The 23,357-nt window shown below is 42.1% G+C and overlaps 1 protein-coding gene and 1 long non-coding RNA gene across 2 annotated transcripts in view; one reads left to right on the top strand and one right to left on the bottom strand.

Moving 5' to 3' along the window:
* Window positions 1-23,357, bottom strand: part of XRCC5 (X-ray repair cross complementing 5) — an 89,075-nt gene that overhangs the window by 46,049 nt on the left and 19,669 nt on the right. The window contains exons 9-14 of the mRNA XM_047721203.1: window positions 20,168-20,280; window positions 17,851-17,913; window positions 12,612-12,749; window positions 11,713-11,803; window positions 10,564-10,697; window positions 4,495-4,691 (exon numbers count right to left, since the gene is read on the bottom strand). Coding sequence (XP_047577159.1) covers window positions 4,495-4,691; window positions 10,564-10,697; window positions 11,713-11,803; window positions 12,612-12,749; window positions 17,851-17,913; window positions 20,168-20,280 — 736 coding nt within the window. The remainder of the gene's footprint in view (window positions 1-4,494; window positions 4,692-10,563; window positions 10,698-11,712; window positions 11,804-12,611; window positions 12,750-17,850; window positions 17,914-20,167; window positions 20,281-23,357) is intronic.
* On the top strand, window positions 296-22,348 carry LOC125095163 (uncharacterized). The gene is made up of 3 exons (XR_007125810.1): window positions 296-459; window positions 1,601-1,715; window positions 22,180-22,348. It is a non-coding gene; the product is annotated as an uncharacterized LOC125095163 (long non-coding RNA).

Genomic DNA, 23,357 nt, shown 5'->3' with positions numbered 1-23,357 from the left:
GTCATGGTAAGTAAAGGAAAGGTATTGACTCCCTGAAAATTAAGCGTCATTCACTGAAACACAGAATAAAGCATGAAGAGGGTTTGAAGGGAGCATGGAAGGAGTCAGAAGATGATGAAGTCACTTCTGGACACACTGAACTCAAAGGATCTACAGACACTTCAGATGTCCAGAGCCCAGGATGGAAGTATATTAGAATAGACAGATACTCCGTAGTTTTTGAAAACCTGTATGTGAAGTAACAAAAGGTCCTGGGACATGCATTGCTAAGGCAACATGGCATAATGGTTGGGAAGGTAAGCTCTGGAATCAGACTGCATGTAAATCCTTTCTCCCAGTATTTAACCTACTGAGATCTTAGGCAAGTTTCTTATCTTCTCGAAGCCTCAGTGTCCTCAGTTTTAAGAGGGAGTTAACAACAGAATCTACTCCCTAAGACGGCCAAGACGGTCCACACAGGTAAGGCATGTTTACAACGCACACACCTGTGTCCAATACATGTCAGCTCTTTCTGAGGAGGAGTCCTACAGAACAGAACATCAACACTTAAGACGGGGCGGGGTGGAGGGGTGGCCGACCCCAGAGGCATCTTAGAGGAAACTGCAAAGGTTTAGAAAGAAAATTCTGGAGAAGTTAAAGTTAAGGAAGATATAGGAGTCCCAAGGAGGAAAATAGCTGACAATGTCAAGTGCTACTAGGAGGTCAGGAAAGGAAAGGACCACCAGGCTGAAGGAAATTTCGCAGTTAGTGTCTTATGGAAGACAGATTGCAGAGAAATGGCTGGGAAAAGCAGCAGTGCAGACTTTTCTTCCAATATGCCTCCCTTATAGAAGGAAAGAAGACGGTAACAGGCAGCAATCAGAGGGAGAAAACTGAGGGCATGATTGTATTTTGACTTAGAGGAAAGAAATACAATCCCAATGTGTGGAGGCAAAGAAGTTGGTCAGAGGGAGAAGATGAAAATACAGAATGAGGGAGGAAATCATTAGTGGACTAAGGCATCAGATGAGACAGAAGATGACATCCCAGGACACAGGTGAGAAGGACGGATTTTGGATAGGACAAGGCACACCCTTCCACTGAGACCTGAAAGAAGGAAGTAGGGCGCCTGGGTGGCTCAGTTGGTTAAGGGTCTGCCTTCAGCTCAGGTTATGATCCAAGCATCCCGGAGTTGAGCCTCACGTTCGGCTCCCTGCTCAGTGGAGAGTCTGCTGCTCCCTCTCTGTCCCTTTCCCCCACTTGTATGCACATTTACTGTCTCATTCAAATAAAATCTTTAAAAAAAAAGAAACAAGGAAAAAAGTAAGTGAAGGCAGATGCAGCACAGGTATATTTTTAGAGGAAATGGGCCAAAGAACTGACGCATTCCACCTATGGGCCTCTATCTTCCTTTTGACATTGTTATCACCATCAGAGTCCTCTCGAACATCCCAGGGACATGACAAAGATTTTGTAAATCGTTTCCTCACCAACAATTATGCTTTCTATGTGTTAGGCACTGTATTGGGTTCTAGCCCTCCAGTGGTCAACAGCATACATTACTCAATTAACCCTCACGACAATTCCATAAGAACTATTCCCAGCAACCCTATTTACCCAGGTGGAAACTGAGGCTTAGGGCGGACAAGCAGCTTGCACCAACGGTCACACTGCAGAGCGAGGGGACCAACTCACACTGTCAGACTCTGGAGTCTGATGTCTATACCAATAACCAGGTAAGGCTGGTCGCTGAGGGTATGTGGGGAGGATCTTAGGGGACTTGAAAAGAGGAGAAAAGTTTAGACTGTATCTGCACAGAGACAAAAAGAAATCAAGATCACACAGGAGTTAGGTGCACAAACAGGATTAGACCTCCAATGTCATAATTCTCACATTCGAGTTCTCTGTCTAAGAGCCATTATCGTTTCAAGGGTGTGCAGCAATACTGAGAGAAGAAATGCTTTCATATGGTAGGGGTAAAAGTACATTTTGGGACTACATTTTCAGATGGTGCTCTTACCTTCTTGAAATGAATGAAATCACACCTAACACTCAGGCTTCAATAGGTCCAGCATGAGTACTAGATCTTCTCAAATATTTGATGTTTTATTGGATAATGATACTATTACTGCTTTGGGTTCTGACTCCTGCCTTCCTTTCAAATAGTTCAAACAGCTTCAGTATCTGTAATTTCATGGTTAAAATATCTCGAGATGAGGCTGTTTTTACGTAGAGAAACTCTCGTAAAGGTAAATTAACCAAAATCAGATCGAGAGTGTCAAAGCTGGAATAAAAACTGGTGATTCCCAGCTCAGGACTTCTGTCCTGGCCTGACACCTCCTCACAGACATTTGCCCACTCTCCAATCTTAGCCCCCCACCTCTACAATGGAACTATGTACCGTGAATACGGAGGTGCTGAGTAGACACAAAAACACAGACACAAAAACAACAGCTGTTGTTAGCAATTTTTCCCTAATAGGGAGACCACCTCTAAAGCTGACTGAAGCCGCATCATTAAAATTGAGGGGTTAAGAACCTTGCAGAAGGGACTGAGTCATTCTTCATAAATACAGGAACGACTCAATAAATATTTGTTAAATGAGTCATTTCTGCAGTTCTTAAAAACCTGGAAGACTTCTGAGAAGAAAGGGCTGAGAACAGGCGTATGAGTAGGTGTGTGCGAGCGAGATAATTCCCAGGCCCCCAGCCCATAACTTGGCCCTGTCACAAACCACTATGGGAGGAGAGCACCAGCAGCCAATGTGCTCCGGCTTCCTCAAACAGTGAGCAGGAGGAACAGAGCTGAAGGTGTAATCATTGCGGGGATCAAATCACAGAACAACAGTCTTCCTGGCCTTCGTGGTGTGTTTTTTAACCAGCTAATTTACATTTTAATCAACGAGAGGAGGGAAAAAAGGCCCATTTCTTTCCCACAACACCAGAAGGTAATCAAGATCATGAACTGGAGCTTTAATACACAGAAAGAGAACAGCCACACGACTGCAGCGAAACCACCGCAAACCTGTCTCGGGCAGAAAGGGACTCAGAAGTACACAGAGCTGTTTTAAAATCCCAATCCAGAGGGATACACTAGATGAGGAGAGGAGAAGGAAAGTGGATTTTTAGTGACAGTCTTCCTGTGTAAAGAGAAAGAAATACCTCTCCAGGATGTGTTAGGAACACATATGATAGAATATACCAATGCCATGATTTTTTATTTTCAGTTCTGACAAGGCCTGGGGTATTAACCTCTATAAAGGGTTACAGAAGACGCACAGCTTTCTATTCAACTTGGAAAGGATTTCAATAACTTAATAATTTACAGAACCCTGTGATGGTTTCTGAAAATTATTCCGTACTCTTCCAATGGGGTATTTACAAACAATATGCTTTAGTTTGTCAATAAAGATACATGTGTGGGAAAGAAATCAAAGAAAAAAAGGGAAAAAAAATTATGGTCTATAACTGACTCTTAGAATGTAACCTAAAGAAATGAATAGATCATTTTGATTTGGGGAGAAAAGTCACCAATAACTGAGCCCACACCTGGCAAAAATCAATGTTATACACCCAAATGATTCTGGATCATCAACCATAACTTCTTATAGTTTTTGTTTTGCTTTGAATGGAAACTGACACAGACTGTGAACAGAATCTAATGAGGGAAAAAACTTTACTCAGCTACTTCAAAGCTTGACCACAGGAAAAGCATTTTGCAGTCCTTAAACTACAAATCCCTTCCTCCTGGCATACCCAGGTACATCACTGATACGGTATGAGCACAGCTAAAGAAGAGCTAGGTTTGCATCCTCCCTTCCACTTTTCCTCCAAAAGTCTCACTGCTATTCTCGGATGCCAGCCTCCCAACTGAAAAACCTTATGACCTTGACTCCTGTCCTCTCATTCCCAGCACCCTACTTTAAAAACAGTAAAGGTTAGTTAGTCTTCGATGTTCAGAAACTGTTTAGCCTTCCCATTAATCATAAATCACCCAGACTGTGATGCTGATCAAAATATCAACAACCCAGAAGACAGCTCTAAATTCCAGATAGAAAAAAAAAAAGAAAGAAAAGAAAAGAAATTCCAGGTGAATTTGTAAGGGCAATAGATCTACAACGGACAGATAAGAGAAATGACTACTTTCTTTTTTTTTTTAAGTAGTTTTTTTTTTTTTAAGATTTATTTATTTATTTGATGGAGAGAGAGAGAGATCACAAGCAGGCAGAGAGGCAGGCAGAGAGAGGGGGAGAAGGAGGCTCCCTGCTAAGCAGAGAGCCCGATGCGGGGCTCGATCCCAGGACCCTGAGATCATACCTGAGCCGAAGGCAGAGGCTTAACCCACTGAGCCACCCAGGCGCCCCAAGAAATGACTACTTTCAATGCAAGGGTCAAACATCAAAAGGTTTCCTCCTTCAAGTACAGACCCATAGGCAACCCTTAATTCTAGAGGTCCTCTAAGACCTGCCCAGTCTCACATGCTCCAGTGTCAAGTGCAACTACATCGAGTACTTACTTGTCTTGGAAAATGTCCTGAGCAGTCACTTGATCCTTTTTCTTGATGGCTTCAGTCAGTGGGAAAACAGTCTTTATTTTAGAGAGCGGAATTTGACATTGAGCTGTCACCTCAGTGGGGGGGTCCAGCATATTCAAAATATGCTGCTGAATTGGGGGCAGAGGCTCCCGGGGATGTAAAGCTCTGTGTAGCAGACACTGTGGAAAAGGAAGAAGGGTTTTGAAACGCAGATGTAGACATCATACATGACTTCACTGCAATTTTTGATCAGAGCTCCTGCATGTTTAGTTTGCGAGGGCTACAGGATTCTTACCACGTAACAGGGAACAAAGACATGGCCTTGGAAGCACCCGGGTTAGCAGGACACCAGCTCTGAGCCTGGCAGTGCCATCAGCTGGAGGCCTCTTAGAGAAAAGGCTCATCTTACAGAAAGAGGCTGCTGTTTCTCCCACCTAGACGATAGGCGAGTCTCCCTAAGACCCATCATTCCAGAAGTGTCTAATCCTTCTAGCTCCCCTCAGCAGACTGCTTTCTCCCTTGCCTAATCTTAGACGACGACGATGTGTTGCGGGGGTGAAACGGGGCTCAGGCGGAGCTGCCAAGCTCAGTGAGTCCCAGGAGGAAGTCTGCGGGAGAGACAGAATACTGGTCTGTCCCAAACCCAGAGTGCTGAGTTTGGGCTCTTCTTCATCGGTCGATCCACTTCTGTCCATGTGTTCTCCCATCACTCTTGTCTGGGGACCATCTCCTCTTGTGGGATCCACCGCGATCACCTTCTAACGGGTCTCCCTGAATCCATTTCCACCATTCTGTGAAGCCGAAGCGGTCTTAAACCAAGCCCTTCCCACACCTGAAGAAGTGACACACACCACAGTGCCTCCCTCAGCTGCCTCCCTCCTCCCTCCCTCTCACACCCCAACTAGGCCAGGCTCTTCCTGCTTCACCCCCATGCCAGTGCGACCCAGCCTTTGGGGCCTGTGTTTATCGCTCTCTCTGCCTCATAGGGCTTCCCTTAGATCTCCACGGAGTTGGCCCTTTTTCATCTTTCTATTCTCTGCTCAAATATCGCCTCCTCAGAGAGGCTCAACCTGACACTCTATGAAGGAGCCCCTCTACTCCCATCCTGCCGCCCAGCTATTTCCTGTCCCCCTGTTTTATAGTTTGTAAAGCATTTATCATTATCTAAAGTTATCTTATCCATCTTATCACTTATTATTTAACTTCCCTTCTTAAAAGCAGAGATCTTGTTTGTCTTATTAACTGCTGAATGTCAGGTACCCAAAACAGTGGGTGGCAATGATAAGCAGCCAACAGGTACTGGTGGAAGGAATAAAGGATTCTTTCCTAGGACTCTATTTGTTGACACAAGTGTCAGGAAGCGGCCCCAAGAACAAGGCTGGGATAGAGTCTAGGGCTGGTTCTGCCCTGCTCTGGTGAGTGGAGACCTGGACAAACCACTTATACTCAGTCCCTGATACTGCTTTCTGGCTGTGAATGCTAGCATCTGCCCAGAAAAGCAAATACTATCAAAGGAATACAGGAAGGTAAGCAACAGGAGGAGTACAGGAAGCAAAATGAAACTACCAGTTCACTGACCTTTCCTTTCCTTTGCTCTACATTCCAAAATTCAGTTGGAGAACAAGACTCCTATTATTCCCACCTTCAAAGACTTAAACATCGGTAATTTTAAAGAAAAAACAAAACAAAACTAGAGAGTTGAAAAGTTCTTATAATTCAAAACACGGTTTAATATCCCAAGGTATATGATTCATACTGCCCCACTGTTTTCCTACCCTGTAGAAAATGTAAGCTGACATATCCATTCTAAAGAACAAAAAACTGCAGCTTAAATAGTAAATATTGTCTAAGTTGACATCCTCTAGAACTTTCATGTGCTACCCCCTCATCCCAATACACCAAACCACACTCTTCCTTACCCAAAGTAGATTCATTTGTCTCAGAGTCTGATTCCCATTTTCCTCTTTCCTAATTACTCAACGTTCCCTTGAGCAACAATAACATCAGCTCGTTTAATGTGAAGCAAAAGGAGAAACCAAAGTGATCCCAAACCCTGTGAATCTACCCCCAACCTTCTTGTGCATGATTCTTAATTCACAGTGCTCTCCCTCAGGTCATTGAATTATCTACAAAGCTTAGAAAGCCCTCAAGATGTAAGCAGTAATCCAATACCCAACATAGCAGACTGTTCTGGAAGATTCTGGGATATTCAACTGACATTTCTGGGAAAAGAACTAGGGCAAACAATGGACAAATATCCTACCCAACCTCCGCACCGAATAATATTCCAGATCTTCAGTATGAATTCCAGGCGATTCTTTCAAACAGTGTCCTCGCCCTGCAGGATGTGTTCTTAAGCATCAACCACTCATGTTTTTTCAAAGGGTATGTTTTAGATAAAACTAATAAGCAAGATACTTAATCAAATTCATTCACTCAAAAAACCTCAAATTCATTTAAAAATGGAAGTTATGAGAAAGTAACACTTTTTAGTAGCAGAGGAGCGAGATTACAATCTTAAATTTATTTCTCTTTTACAAACTGTTTTTACTTCATGCGATTTTTACAATTTGAAAAAGGAAAAAAATCCCAGGCCACATGGTTAGCTTATAAGCTACCAATATGTTGATTTTACCAACACTGTATCAATGATTTAATAAGAGGCTGGCGCTAGGGTATACTTCCCCTAAAATATATCTTTCAGCACTTCTTTCCAAAATTAGAATTAAATTAACCTGTTGTCAACAAATTGATGGTTAACCTCTCCATCCTTCTGCCCCTTACTCCCAGCTCATTTTCTCTCAGCTATGAAATGTTTCATTTATAAAGGGAACGTTCCTGGACCCCACATCCTTGTCAGCTTCCCATGTCCCCTCTCTCTTTCCCTCCCTCGTGGAGCCTTCTTCCCCAGCAATGGACTATGCCACTACTGGTTCCCACCCCCCTACTCCACTGGCGCCCCCACCCACCCTGCCCCCGGCCCTCAGTCAGCAAGGGCCCTCAAGGTAAGCGAAGGCCCTCAGCATGTGCTCACCCCCACTCGCCAGTGTGCAGCATCTGACTTGTCGTTCTTTCCTTCTGGACATGCTTCACTCCCTGTGCTTTCTTTTTTTTTTTTTTTTTTTTTTTAAAGATTTTATTTATTTATTTGTCAGAGAGAGAGAGGGAGAGAGAGCAAGCACAGGCAGACAGAATGGCAGGCAGAGGCAGAGGGAGAAGCAGGCTCCCCGATGAGCAAGGAGCCCGATGTGGGACTCGATCCCAGGACGCTGGGATCATGACCTGAGCCGAAGGCAGCCGCTTAACCAACTGAGCCACCCAGGCGTCCCACTCCCTGTGCTTTCCAAGGCACCAGCTTCTCCCTAGTTCTTTCAACCTCTCTGACTTTTTGTGGGTGGGGGTGGTGGTGGTGACAGGAACATTTCGTCTCTTTCACAACCCTTCTTTTTCTGTCTATCCCTAATTATTCACTCATACATTGGTGTTCAGGACTCCATTCTCTCTTCTTCTCATGCAACATACTATCCCCAGGGGATCTCGTTCACTTCTATTTCTACACGAACGAAGAGGACTCTCAAGTCCCTAATTCTCTCCTGCGCTCTGTATCCCTACTTCTAACTTCCCACTGGGTGCCTGTACCGGGATAGCCGACAGCTCAAATTTAACCCCTGCAAAAATACACAAACTGCTTTTTCTGTCTGTTCATTCTGTATTCCCCATTGTCATTGACAGTGAGGCCATCCTTCCACACTTCTTCATCCAAGCTAAGATCCTGTTCTCTCCAATTCCGAGTTCCTCTGCCTTCACATTTTCCCTCTCTGCTCTCCCTGTCACTATTTAATTCAGGCCTTCACAGGGCCCATTGCACCTTTTCTAATGGGTCTCTGCTCCATCTCCACTTCATGGTCAAATCCCATTTCTACAAATCTGTCACCCAACTGCTGACAAAACCCTGCCGGGACTTCCCACTGCCTACAGGGTAACACCCAGGGGACTGGCTCCTCACGATCTACCTGCCGCTTCCCTTCCCTGACACCCTTCCCACCATCGCCCCACACAGCCTATTCTGCAGCCAAGTGCAACTATCTGGGGGTCCCCAAGTCCAGCTACCTCCTCCACATTCCCATGCTTCTGCACATGCTACTACTTCTGCCTGCCATGTCGCTGTCACATCACCCTTTCTTCCTCAGTGAAGCCTCCCTTCAGTCACCCACTTGTAAGAATCTTTTCCCCACAGTGTTTTATACCCATCACTGTTGTACCTATTGGTTTTGCATCTCCGTTCCTCTCACTCTTCCGGGGGCAGGGGGGGTTCCTTTCAAGAAGTGAACTTATTCTATCTTTAGCTCATGGCACAATGTTAGTCCTCAATAAATATTTGTTTTAAAAAAGAAAAGTGAATTCAATTTATAAATGCTGTAGTAGTAATACTTCCTTGTACAGATAAAACATGTTAAAAACTCCACAAAGAAAGCAAGGTTGGTAAGCTGTAAAAATCAAAGTTGCCAGTGCCTGCAGCTTTGAAAGGTATCAAATACCTGTGCTTACGGCCTGTTATCTGTCCATCAACCCAAATAAACGCATTTGAGGCAGGCAGAACCCACCTGAGATAAACCTGCCAAGGATTAGACGTTTCCACTTTTCACTACAGTGACCAGATACTTTTGCAAGCTTCCCACCCCAAGTGGTCTGCTCCTCCCTTCCCTACAAATGACAAAGAGCTTCCGGTCTTGAAGTCCACTTGAGAAAAACACCAAAGAAGTTTATACAAGTAGTGTATACTTGACTATACTTAGAATACTGGAGAAGTCACTGAGTCAGCCTTGTCCATGTTAAGCTTTATATTCTAATTTTAGAAGAAAAGATTTTAATTCACAACTTAAAGCAAATGTAAGTATCAAAAAAACAGGCAGTTTCTTCTGAGTAAGAGATCCCTTAAAATTACAATAGGCCCTGATATAGACTTGAGACAGTTAAAGATGCTTTGAGAAAGGAGTAGAAAGGGATAATCAGTGGTCTCTCCCTCACCTTCCCCACCCCTGCAAGAGTAGGTCCTCCACTCCCCTGTGGGGAAGAGCATGACTGAAAAAGCTGCATGTGAGGTCTGTCAGCTTTGTGGGGTTCAGAAAGGCCTATACTACTGCCACCAACTTCACCTGGGACTGGAATAGTCCTTCGGTCCATCCCTCCCCTGTTTTAGCACAAGTCAGCTCTCTTGTCAGCCTTCTGGTTCCCTTAATCCAATCTCCACCTTCTAACTCCTTCAGGCCAAGACTCAAAAATACCTATTTTACAGTTTTCTATATTGTAGATACTCTTTAATAATTTCATACTATAACCTTTTGATCTGACCTCCATACTAACTTTAGTTATGAAGTTTTGACAGATGTGGTACTGAAAAACTTCTTTTCTAATACTGTTATATAGTTCACAAAAATTCTCTAACTATCTGGATATTAAAAACAAAGCAAAGTCTCATTTGTATAAAACAGAGGAGGAAATCCTAGAAAAGGCATAAAGGAAGAATCTGCTTTTTATTAAAAAACTCCCTTTAAAAAAAAAAAAAAACAAAGAAAACTAGGCTTCCTCCAGAAAAAGAACTTTTCTTTTTAAACATTTTTAATTTATTTATTTGAGAGAGAGAAAATGTCTGAGAGCACAAGCAGGGAGCAGGGTTAGATAGAGAAGCAGACTCCCTACTGAGCAGGAAGCCCACAGGGCTCAATCCCCAGACCCTGGGATCATGACCTGAGCCTGAGCTGAAGGACTCTTAATCAACTGAGCCACCCAGGTGCCCCGAAAAATAATTTTTCAAGTATCCTAACTTCTTTTTTCTTTTTCTTTTTTTTTCTTTCTTCCTAACAGTTCAGAGTATTTTTATCTTTTTTAGAGGAAGGTTATTAAATAATGCAACTGAAGCTCTCAGAGGACAAAGATGCTTGTTTGGGACTGGCCAATTACACTAACTTTTCACTCAGCTCTCTTTCATTTTAAAAAAAACAAAAACAAAAACAAAAACAAAAAAAGACTGGTTCATCTTTTCTCTCTTACCTGAAATAATCTCTGAAATTGAGGATTTGGGATTTTGCTGGTTGGAAACAAGTCTTCAATGGTGTCCTCCTTGTCACCTTTCTTTACCAAGCTCATGGAGTCAATCAGGGCATCTACTGCACTCAACTGAGCCTCTAAAACAAGCATAAACAGAGTGCACAAAGGAAAATGATTACCTCCACTGCTCTCCACTAAAATAAATGCTTTCCACTCAGAGATCCAGGATTACCAGCAGGTTATATACAGTCCGGGCTTGGCCAGAAAGTAGTCTCTAGTTACACAAGTCACTTAACCTGAGTCTTGGTGTTCTCTTTTGTAAAAAGAGCTATTTAGAGTAGCTGGTCTCCTAGGTCCACTCAGTGAACTTCTGCAGTATAATATCATCGCGAAAGCCAAAAAGTTTGTTCCAGAGGAAGCACCAGACATACAAAACCCAATGTCTATATGGAGACTCAAAATATTCAGTATTCAATGAGTTAGTGATATTTTGTGTTCTTTTTGGTATATATATTCTCTACATTCAGCCCACTCTGATATTTTATTGCAGCTGTCTTAAACTATGACAAACAAAAGATAGGATTTGATATCTGTGTGAACCATTCCAGGCGGCACCCTGACACTCATTGCCAGATGCATGATAAAGGCCTCTTCTCATCACACTCAAAGTAACTCCTAGAAGCAAGAAACAAAGCAGCCTGGAGGGTTAGTATAAACTACAAAGAAAGAACAAAGAGAAAAGGTAACTTCCAGAACTTAACTTTTTGGTTCAGTTAGTTACATCATATTTTACGTAGGACACTACAGTCACAGCTTTGACACTGCACGTCAGCTCACTTCAGCAGAGGGCAAACTGGTTCAGCACGAGAGAATGCACATCCACTTCCAACAAGCTGCTCCCTAGCTACAAGCTCTGAGTCAGAGTGGGACACCAGACAGTGTTTGGAGAGTTCAGGGCAAACCCATCCCCACTACGAAAAAACATGATGCATCCCCTTCATCACCACTGTGTATGAGCACGAGCACGGCTGGAGTCCAAGAAATTCCACCCTGTGGAGGTCCCCAGCCCCAATCAGTGACTGCAGGCAGGTGATTTCCCGAGGACCGTCTGCCTTTAGAGCCAATTAACGAGCAAAATGAAAATAAACTCACCTGTAGGAATGTATTTCTTATTATTTTTCAAAGATGAAAACATGTATTGTCTCAAGTCTTCCATAAAAGGCAGCTGCACATATATTAAACACTAAGGAGAAAGAGAGGAGGTAAAAGCAGAAACCAAATTAATGGAAAAAATATAAAGCTGGTCCCAAATGCCATGCAAGTGGTACAACAGAAGTATTTTCAAAAATCAGACAAGTCCAGTCTGGTACTGCTTTGCTTTCTGTTTTCACTGCATACAACTGTGAACGGTACAAGAATATTAAACATAAAGAAATACTTAACAGAAAGATTATCCAGAACACCTGCAAAATGTGTGACCAATACAACAAATGGAAAAGTCGCGGTGACCGGAAGGCTGATCGGGAAGTCAAGGTATTTGCCTTCTCTTTTCCAGTTCTACCACAGAAAGTTCCCTGAGAAACAGGAGACGGTCAAGAATCTAGGCCTGTATTTTCAACAGGAGAACACCAAATAAACTGACTTTTCCAAGGACCACAAAAAAATGATACCCTTGACCTTTATCCATACTCTTCATTTGTAAAAGTAAGGGCGCTCTCTATCCCCACCAGGTTCTGCGAAGTCAAGAAGGGTGAGAACTGAGAGGTCACTGGACTGGACAAGCAGAAGGTTACAGGTCGCCTTCACTGACTTGGTTTAATAATAAGCTCCTTACATTTACGCTCTTTCATTACAACTGGAAGTGTGGTTCACAGACCATCTGCGTCAGCCTTATTTGAGAATTTGTGAGACATGCACAATTTCAGGCAGCGCTCCAGACCTACAGAATCTGAACCCCAAGTCATTCCCAGGCACATTACGAGCTGAGAAGCACTGTTTGGAATAAAGGAACTGATGGAAAAAAATTAACATGAAAGAATTATGGGTTTTACCTCATAGGTGTCCTTGATATAAGGAAACGCCATGCCAACTTGAGGATTAGCTCTTCTGTCATAGGCATATCGAACTATGGCCACCATGTCCAATTCATCCAAAGCATGAATCAGGGAGGAAAGTGCCACTGCTGCTGCCTGATAAGAAAGCCGCTGCATGAACACAGAGCCAATGTGTGTGAACTTCCTCAACACACCTAAATACAGCTGACCCTTGAACACACGGGTATGAAATGCACAGGTCTGCTGGCACACAGATTTTCACAGTACTATAAATGTATTTTCTCTTCCTTATGAGTTTCCTACTAACATTTTTTCTCTAGCTTACTTTACTGTAATATAGTATATAATACACTCAACATATAAAATACATATTAAGTGCTGTTATTGGTTAGGCTTCTGGTCAGGAGTAGGCTATTGGTAGTTAAGTTTTGGGAGAGTCAAAAGTTACACTGGATTTCTGACTGCTTGGGGTGTCAGACCCCCTCACTCTCTACCCTCGTCCACTGTTCCAGGGTCACCTGTACTTACAAGATTGTTATCTAAGAAAAAGAAAGTCCTTTTGTCTTTAAATTGTACGTTAAATTATACGTTATTTCTACTATGCTTACAACCTATATCATAGCTTTATTATCAATGCTAATGAAAATGGAAGTGTTCGTTGGCAGTTAACAGATTATCAGTATAGCAAACTCCTGAGCTCTAGTGCTATAACATTTTCATAAAGAATTTGAGTTCTGAGTAAGTTTTGTGCTTATAAAAATTACTCTTGGAACTTACTGTTGTTAGCTAGATTAAATATATAGACCGAACAGGAAAATAACTGAGTACTTTTAGTGTTTCCAAAGCCTCAGATGGAGTTACTAGTATTGTAATATGAAACTGGTAATAAAATAGAAAAACATTAACTTATTTTTTCTGGATCCTTTTCATGCCAGACGTTAAAGAGGTTCTGCTAACTCATTTCCTGGCTGTCTCCATAATGAAAATATTTAGAACAGTGGTCCTAAAAAGCCATTCAGGCCTGGTTCACATTGATTTTTGAGTCTCTTCAATATATACTGATAATGTATTGATTAATGCTTTCCCGCATATTTTGGTCAGATAAATTCAGATGTATATAACAGAATAGCTTTTCTTAATTGAACTACACTATGATATCTACATGATTATACAGTAAAGAAAAATAACTATACTGAGCCTAAAAAAAATCGTTATCCACCTTATTCCTGTTTCAGATTTAAGTGCCCCTCTGTCTACTTCAAGGCCACACTTGTACACACCTGCATTTGATCACACTAACTGTAAGCTCTTCTGGAACTTTACTTCATTATGTGGCTCCTCTCTGTCATCACTTCAATCTTTCGTCTCTCAATTCATACCCTCATCCTCCCAATAAACTCCATCCAGTCTCAGCCTTTCTAAACACAATCTTTCTTTGGCTCCCTCTCTCCATAAATTACTATCTATATCTTTCCATTTACCTCTAAATTTCATGAAATTTGGTGTTTTCACCAAATGGTGTTGGTCTTGGTGTTTCACAGCTCAGAACACAATTATTCTTCAATCTAATCCAGTTCTTGCCCTCATCTTATTTACTGAAATTACTCTCTGAAGTCAGCTATGACCTCCTAACTGCCAGTCCTTGGTTCCCATTCTATTCATTTGACCTTTCAGCAGCATCTGACCATGCCCCTTTCTCTGCACTTTCTCGCTGGCTTCGGAAACAATACTCTTCTGTGATTATTCTACTTTGTGGATCATTCCTCCCCTAACTCTTCTCTTCTTCCACTAATCTTGAAATTCTGTTCTTGGCCTTTCTCACCTTCTCTCACTCTGAAACTCTACTTGGGAATTATTTTATCCAGTCCCATGAGCTGATGAATCAAAAATCTGTATATTCAGGGACGCCTGGGTGGCTCAGTTGGTTGGACAGCTGCCTTCGGCTCAGGTCGTGATCCCAGCGTCTTGGGATCGAGTCCCGCATCCGGCTCCTTGCTCCGCGGGGAGCCTGCTTCTCCCTCTGACACTCTGTCTGCCTGTGCTCTCTCTCTCTCTCTCTGACAAATAAATAAATAAAATCTTTAAAAAAAAAAAAAATCTGTATATTCAGCTTTAAAACTCTAAGATCCAGACTTACACTGCCCACCAGCTGGTAGTATATCACAGGTATTGAAACTGTTCATGACCAAAACTAAACTACTATCTTTCCCCCATTCTCCTCTAGTACTCCCTACCTCAAGAACTCTACCTCCCATACAACCAAATGAGAAGCCCAAAGTCTTCAGTAATGCCACCCGACTCATCCTTCCCCTTCACGTGTTTACCAAATTTTACTAATTCTACCTCTCTCTATCTATCTCTCTAATCTATTTCTTGCATCAATGCCTCTCCAGCTCACAGAGCTGATCACGTCATTCCCTTCCATAAGAAACTCCAATGGTTTGGGGCACCTGGCTGTCTCAGTTGGTTAAGCGTCTGACTCTTGATTTGGGCTCAGGTCATGATCATGAGATTCAGCTCCGAGCTGGAATCTTGCTCAATTGGGATCTGGCTCAGCATGGAGTCTGCTTGTCCCTCTCCCACCCCCTGCCCAAGTACACATGCAAACTCTCTGTCTTTCAAATAAATAAATAAATAAATAATCTTTAAAAGAATCTCCAGTGGTTCTACTATCCCAGCCTCAGTTAGCTGACCATTATTCCTAAACAAGTCTTATACTCTCCCTCCTCTGTAGCTTTCTACTCTTAATAAATTTCCTCCTAGCTAGAATGCCCTCTCCATATCTCTGTCTCTTGAGCTTCTAACCTATTCTCAAGGCCCAGTAAATTGATACCCTCGCCATTTTAGATTTGCTTTAGTCTCTCCATTTCCATAACTCCCCAAACACTGTCTGAACTTTTCTCAGTATTATAGTTACTCTTTACCCAAGTTAGCTACGTACATTTTCATTTCCTCCACCAAAAACCTATGACCTCAATACCCTGTCATCAAAATCCTCTATAGGTTTTGTGGCAGATTCATTACCTTTTTAGTTCAATTCACAGAATATTTACTTAGTGCCTACTCTTTGCTACACAGTCTTAGACCCTGTAAGAAAACAAAGATAAGTCCCTGATTTCACTGAGCTCATACACTCTTTACTAGCAGAAGTGAGATATGTACCAAATACAGAATGTGTACAGTCTAGCAAGTCCCATTAGAGACCAGACAAGCACACACAATGGGAGTCTGAGGACAACTGTTTGCTTCCAATTCCAATTCCAAAAATTACTTCCAATTTGTTTGCAAATTTCTATCTGGGTGTCTTTGATAGAACCAACTGGGATATTAAAGGAAGGAAGGAAGGGGTCAGGGATGATTGTGACACTATAAACACAATGCTACCTCTGTGGGAAACTCAACTACAGCTCCATTTCCTTTTCTTCCTTTTCTCCTCCTCCACACATAGTACAAATTATGTGCAAGTATAGATTCTCTATACAAGAAAATTGCATGCTAATGACCAGAGAAAACATATTTTTAAAAGGAATTATTGACAGAGTCATAGAATATTTGAGCTGAAAAACAACAGTATTTATCTAGCTTAACCAACCACGTGATGATGCAATTCCCTCCCCCAAATCTGACTGGCACAAATAAAGACCCTGCTGAGAAATATTCAGGAACAGAGACCTGTCTCACAAGAAACCAATTGACCTGGAGGTAGTAACCCTTTTGATAAAAATAATTCTTTATTTTGAATAAAACTACCACCTGTTGGAAGGAAAACTAGTTAAATTTCTATTCCACATGATAATCCTCTAATGTAAGAAGGGGGCTATTATGTCTGATGTCCCACGTCCCTACTACTTCCTTACTGACCTACAAAGTTTTCTTGGAAGTCATCACCTGACATAACTTCCCTACCCCCCTGCCTATCTCAGCAGCTCCCACTATTAGTACTGTCCTTTGACTAGAACATCAAGAATGACACCAAAGAGTAACCCTTTGCCATTAGCAGATGAATTTTTTTTTTCCTTGAGTGACCTCAAAGTAACCCAATGATCTATAGTCTGTATGAGGTTGGGCTGGAATGATGCATGCCACAGGCTGCCCTTAACTAGCCAGTTTAGATAATCACATAGGTCATAACACAAAGGTGCTGACAGTCTTTATGACATACTGGCAATCGCATGAAGTGATCAGAGTTTTCTATGTGCAGGAATGGTAAGCTGGAGTTAAAATTCAGTTTAAAATGCTGTCAAGCTATGATGACAACATATACTACAAATGTGTAATTCCCAAGAGGATTTGACTTGGGAAAAAATCCATGAACAAGGATTCTCATGTAAACTAAGATTCACATATGCTTACTATGCTCTGACAAATCCATTCGGTATTGACAGGAAACAAAGCAATTCTCCTAAGTTAACTGTTCCAGTAAAATGGCACCGCCACTCATTAGATCAGCAGCCAGGTACCCCTCAGAAGTGAGGAGAAAAAGCGGAAAAGGAGAAAAAGAGAACTACATCACTTCTACCACCACCCTCCCCGCACCCCAACAAGCCTTTGACATCCAGTTTACTAACTTCAAATGCAAATATTTCCGGAACTTGGTTCCCTGCTTAGGCGGTCTCAAGCAGACATGAGACTGTCATATCCCAGTTAAGATCAGTATCTCGATAGGACAAGTTCCAGCTTGGAGGCTGAACAGGAAACATTTACAGAGAGGGCAGATATGACCAGGTAGGATGCAATGGTCATGGGTTGTTAGCCAGGCAAAAACCAGCCTGAAAACAGAATCTCCTGGGGAGGTGGAAAAAAAGTACAAAGAGAGAGAGGGAAGAGGACAAAGACGAATTTCTTAATGAGGGAAGTGGCCCAGTGAATCACTAACACTCATCTCCAGGATGCTAAAGCTAAGCATTAAATGTTCAGTGCTTAATGACAATGAAAATGTCACCCTGACCCCAAGCCTCCTCAACATCTGACCAGGAGATTCTTACATGTAAATGCATTTGTTCAAATGTTCTTTTTAATACGTACCTGGTCTCCAGCGGCAGGACTATGTCCTCAGGCCTTGTGCTCACGCTATGACAAATTCATTTATCATTTCTCCATTTTCAGAGTTAAGCTCAGTGAACTTTCCCACTGTTGCAGGAATTAACATCATTTTAAACCATAAAAGCCCCAAACAACTCACTTAAAATGACATTCAATTCTGTGGCACTACTTCAAAGGCCCACTGTCAACTCACCTCATCACCGTTTTCTGCAAAGACCTTTAGGGCTTGATTTCCCATAAAATATCTCCTGTGGACCTACAAGAGTTAAGTGAGGAAAACAGTTGGTTTGAGCCATAATAAGCAACACCTATAGCCATTATGCCACAGTTACTAAGAAATTCTCTTATTCTCTTAGTTATTGTGCCACAGTTACTAAGAAATTCTCTTCAAAATGTAAAAAAACTCATGGGGACTAGAAACAACTTTTTATTTGAGGTTCAATTCAATTAAACACAATACATCTCTGAATTCCAAGGACATGCCACACATTGTTCTGAGAGCACTGTAAACAATAATGAACAGAACAGAGTCTGGTCCTGAGGAGCTTGGACAAATATGAAACCAAATGCTCTGCAGGTTTAGGGAACCGCACTGCAAAGGCACAAGAGTGCAGCATTCTAGCTCGGGGCCCTGAGAGCACATGAACAGGGCACCCAGTTTGGTCAGGAAGGGTGAGAGCAGGCTTCTGCAAATGGTGACACCCAGGTGAAGACTTCAAGGATGCACAGAAACTAACAAAAAAGTCTAGCACAAGTGTGCTGGGCAGAGACACTAGTGTGAATCGAGTCTGGAATGACAAGAACATAGAGCAGGTGCAGTACCCTAGCATGAGGGGAGAGGTGAAAAATTAGAGTAGCAAAGATCATATCGTGAAGTGTCTGTGAGCAAAGTTAAGCAATTTGGACTTCATCCCAAGAGCAAAGACGAGGCACTGCTAAACTGCAAAGAGACCAGAGTGAAGAACTACTTAGAGGGGCAGGGGCCATACTGGAGGAGGGGAGACTATAGAGAAACCAAAAATAAGTACTGCATGTCCTCCTGTCCCCCTTTTAGTTCAGTTATTTCTCTGGCAAGGTATCAGAGGAGTCAAAGCAGCACCACTGATACCTGCTCAGAAATGAAGACTGAAGAGTTCCCAGCATCATAACCAACCGCCTGCATCTACTGACCAAGATCAACTTCTCTCTGCCCCAGGTAATCCTGACCCTGGAGCTTAGCTGCAAGAACATGCCATGTGCTACACAGGGCAATGCCCCTCAAGTGTTCTTCTGCCCTCCCACCTCTGAAGCCAAGACACTGAGCACAGTTACTCGGGTCATGAATTTCAGATCAGTTGTTTTGGATAGGTCTTTTCTAGCTAACTGGAATTAGGCAGACCCACTTCCCAACAGGCCAGTTTTTACAGAGGCCTGAACAAAAGTTCTGCTTCACTGGAAAGACCCAGAGGCACTGCCATTAACAACCTAAGTTTTAAGTCTGTAGAACTTCCAAGGTGAATACTTTCATTTTTAAGAAATATGTATTTAGTGTAATTTGTTAGAGAATTGTTAGAAACTCTCAACTTCCAAAAAGTATTTTCGCCATTAAAATCCTATCAACTTTCAGTAAGTACTCCCAATTTGCAGCTTAAGAAGTTTAAAAACATACCCAACAGTTCGGGCATATCATGGAAAACATCTCCACACCCTCGTGGAATTATTCTAACACCAAAGCATACAGGGACTATATCCCAGAGCAACACGAAGAAGCTCAAATCCAGTATGCTGGGTAATATTTATTTTCATTACAATTCTCACTTGAATTTCTTTAGAACCAACAAACATTGCTTTATCCCTGTAGAGCCTTAGAAAACATACGCTACAAGACATGCTTATTCATTTTCTCTGGCTGCCTACCTTAAGAACATTTAATCTAAGATCTCCAGGAATCTTTAATAGCCCTTTCTAGAGTAGTATATGATAGCCCAGAGCCCTCAGTGAGTTACCGCATTTCCTGCTGTGTGTTTTGTGTATCTCTGCATCGGTGTCTAAAGAATGTATGACTTAAGGACAGGCTTCAGATCCTAGACCTCTTTGTTGGGTGTAGAGAAGGGTGCCCAGCATAAACCAGTGACATTCTAAGAGGCCTGGGGTCATTCAAAACCCAAGCAGACCTTCATTCCTCTAAGACACTCTATTACGCACAATAGTTTAGAGAAAGCAGCACAGTAGCAGAGAACTGAATGATGTTTCTTTAAGGCTACTGTAAGCCAAGACTGACAGCCAAGCTAAGAAGACTCTCAATGGAATATATTCTGATTCATGCTAAGACTGCTCGACTTTTCTGTATCTTGGTTTCTCTATTCAAAAACTGAAGATAGTTGACACTAATCCCCAAACTACACTCAAACAAATCTAAAAGTGAAATAAATACACATCATAAATAAAAGGACCAACTGAAAGCATACCCTCTCAAATAACACTAAGAGAAAAGTTCTTTTGTTGACAACGAGTAAGAGTAAGTGCCATACCTGAGAAGATCTACAAAATCCCAAAACAGAGAAGCACCTCCCTTCCGATTTATACTTCATGTGTTCCTCATCCACTTTAGAGAAAGGAATGATATCACTTCCATAGCGGAACCCTGGAGAACAAGAGAAGAGCATCTGTTACGCATATGGGGCCTCATTTCCTACAAGTTGAAATTAGCCCTACGCATACATTAACAATAATTGCATACTCCAGATCAAGCCTCCATATACTGTTCCGTGGAATCAAATTACTGCCCCTTGTGATCAGTGGGGAAAAAGTAGTGGCAGATACAGAAACAATATACACAGTATAGAGGTGATTAAAATCTAATTACATTTTTAAAGTAGCATCTTCTGCAATCTAGTTACCTTAATGATTATCCAGCCTAGAAGAAAGAATGTAGCAAATGTAATGTATCAGTTATCCTCCAAAGATAAACTATGGTTGACTGAAGTACAAGCGTGATTTGTAAACATAATAACAAGAACACATTTATTCAGAAACCTGGAGACCCGCAGAGAAAAATGCCCAAAGGAAATTTTCAGAATAAAATGTTCTCCAAAATGCATGCTGAAGACACACAAATGCCTAATGGGAGAAGCCGAAACTCTTCTATTTAGGAACATTCAATTGATAAGTTGGCTATTTTTCTGCATTTAAATTTACTTCATTTCTGGGATTATATTATGTTTTTTCCTTTTTAATTACTTGGTTATTCATACAAATTCATATAAATACAGGCTCTTAGTTTCTTAAAAATAACTCCAGTCCTGTTCCAAGGCCTCTGTTCTATGGAAAGTTGTGCCCTTTCAATATACAGTCTTCTGTCTTTGGTGGGGAGAACAAGTATCAAATCTCAAGGATTCTGGCCTTGGGTAAATGGAAAGGAAAAGCACGTGCACCTTTATTCCAAGAAACAAAGAAACTTATATGGATAAATGGGTAAATGGAAAGGAAAAGCACATGCACCTTTATTCCAAGAAACAAAGAAACTTCTTTGTTTGGAGCAGAATTCTGTGATCCAGTTTACCTGTTCCTATTAATCTGCTGATGCCACACATTTATTTATTTTTTTTTTTTTAAAGATTTTATTTATTTGACAGAGAAAAATCACAAGTAGGCAGAGAGGCAGGCAGAGAGAGGAGGAAGCAGGCTCCCCGCTGAGCAGAAAGCCCGATGCGGGGCTTGAACCCAGGACCTGGGATCATGACCTGAGCCGAAGGCAGCGGCTTAACCCACTGAGCCACCCAGGCGCCCCAACCACACATTTAATTAAAAAAAAAAATTTTGGGGGGCACCTGGGTGGCTCAGTGAGTTAAGCCGCTGCCTTCGGCTCAGGTCATGATCTCAAGAGTCCTGGGATCGAGCCCCGCATCGGGCTCTCTGCTCAGCGGGGAGCCTGCTTCCTCCCCTCTCTCTGCCTGCCTCTCTGCCTGCTTGTGATCTCTCTGTCAAATAAATAAATAAAATCTTTAAAAAAAAAAAAAATTTTTGTATTTTCATATATGTCTTTTTAAAAAGCTGGTGATGAAAACAAAAACCCCAACAAAAAATTATCAGGGAGGGGTGCCTGGGTGGCTCAGTTGGTTAAGCGTCTACCTTTGGCTCAGGTCATGATCCCAGAGTCCTGGGATCAAGTCCTGCATCAGGCTCCCTGCCCAGCAGGCTCCCAGCCCAGCAGGGAGCCTGCTTCTCCTTCTGCCTCCAGCTACCCCTGCTTGTGCTCTCTCCCACTCTCTCTTTCAAATAGATAAATAAACCTTAAAAAAAAAATTATCAGGGAAATGTATGGCACATAACTAATAGTGGTAACTAAACCAAATGCTTTTCCTAACTCTTGCCAGTCACAAGACATCTTACTTGAATTTTTTAACTTGAAAATTCTAATTAAAACTGCCTTGTGTTTTCTGGTTCATCTACTGAAAGGAAAAAAATCAGCACCTAAATTTTGTACATGGCAAAAAGCACAATATAGACTGCAACATAAAACCGTATTCCTTTGCACACATAGGTCTGCTGGGCCTGTGTCTGCCAACAGGGGGCAGAGAGTGGAGGACCGGCAAAGGAAGTATGTGAGTAGCTGCACCAAGGGACAAGACAAAAGCTGCCTCTGTGCCCTCTGAACTCAATATTTACTTCTTCCCTCTCCACTGCTCCAGCAAGAAGTGAATCAATGTCCTTTTTGCCTAAAATAAACAGAGCTGGGTTGGTTTTGGTTTTTGGTTTTTGGCTTTTTAGCTTGCAACCAAAAGAACTGGCACCTTATCTCCATCATATTAATCTTCTTAATACACAGTCTCAATGACACTCTGCTCCTCCAAACTAGAAACAGCTCCAGGTTGCTTTCACGATTATGCATCAACTCTTCAGCCTGTCATTCAAAGCCCTTCCTAATTCAGAACAGTCTGCAGAAACACAGACTCTGAAGTAGGGCAGTCCTGGGTTCGAGTTCTGCCAGTTGCTAGCTGCAGGACTTTGAATACGTGAATGAGTGTCTTTCAGCCTCAATTCTCTCATCTGTAAAACGGAAACAAGAATGTGACGCCGGTTTCATGAGGCTGGTCTATGGGATATCACTTCAAGTACTACACTGTGTAGGCGGACACACCAGCCCAACTACCTGCTGTCCCTGAGAAGCCCTCTACTTTCCTGGTCTTATGCCTTTAAACATCCTCTTCTTTCTTTCAGTCATTATAGGAGGATCATACAATTAGTAACTGATGGAGGTGTGATTCTAACCCAGATCTGACTCCAAAATTCACATTTTGTAACCACACTATAATATGGAACTGAATTAAAGAATTAGTAGGGATTGCAGGATACTAATTACATTTTCTACTCATAATCGATCAGGAAAAAGAAAGGAATCACAACCACTCTCCTCCACACTACACACAAACACTGAGAGTTAGTACCACAGACGAAAGGCTTTTCTTCAAGGCTTGCAAATTAACACAAAGCCTGGCAATGAATTTACCTAAAGACTGGCTTCTATCTTAGCCATCTTGGTATCTTGTAATTTTAGCTCTTGAAAATTCAGACACTCTCAGCTAACTTGTAAGCCCTCTGGAGAGAGGTGCCTTCCAGACATACTACACAGATTGAATGTATCATATGTGAAGCACAACTGTAAACAACCTTGTGAACATAAAGCCATATAATGGACACAAATGTTTCTGATCCCCTAAA

This window comes from Lutra lutra, chromosome 3 (assembly GCF_902655055.1).
Source record: "Lutra lutra chromosome 3, mLutLut1.2, whole genome shotgun sequence".
NCBI lineage: Eukaryota > Metazoa > Chordata > Mammalia > Carnivora > Mustelidae > Lutra > Lutra lutra.
Note: the sequence above shows the minus strand (reverse complement) of the source record. Positions and strands in the feature narration are given on the sequence as shown.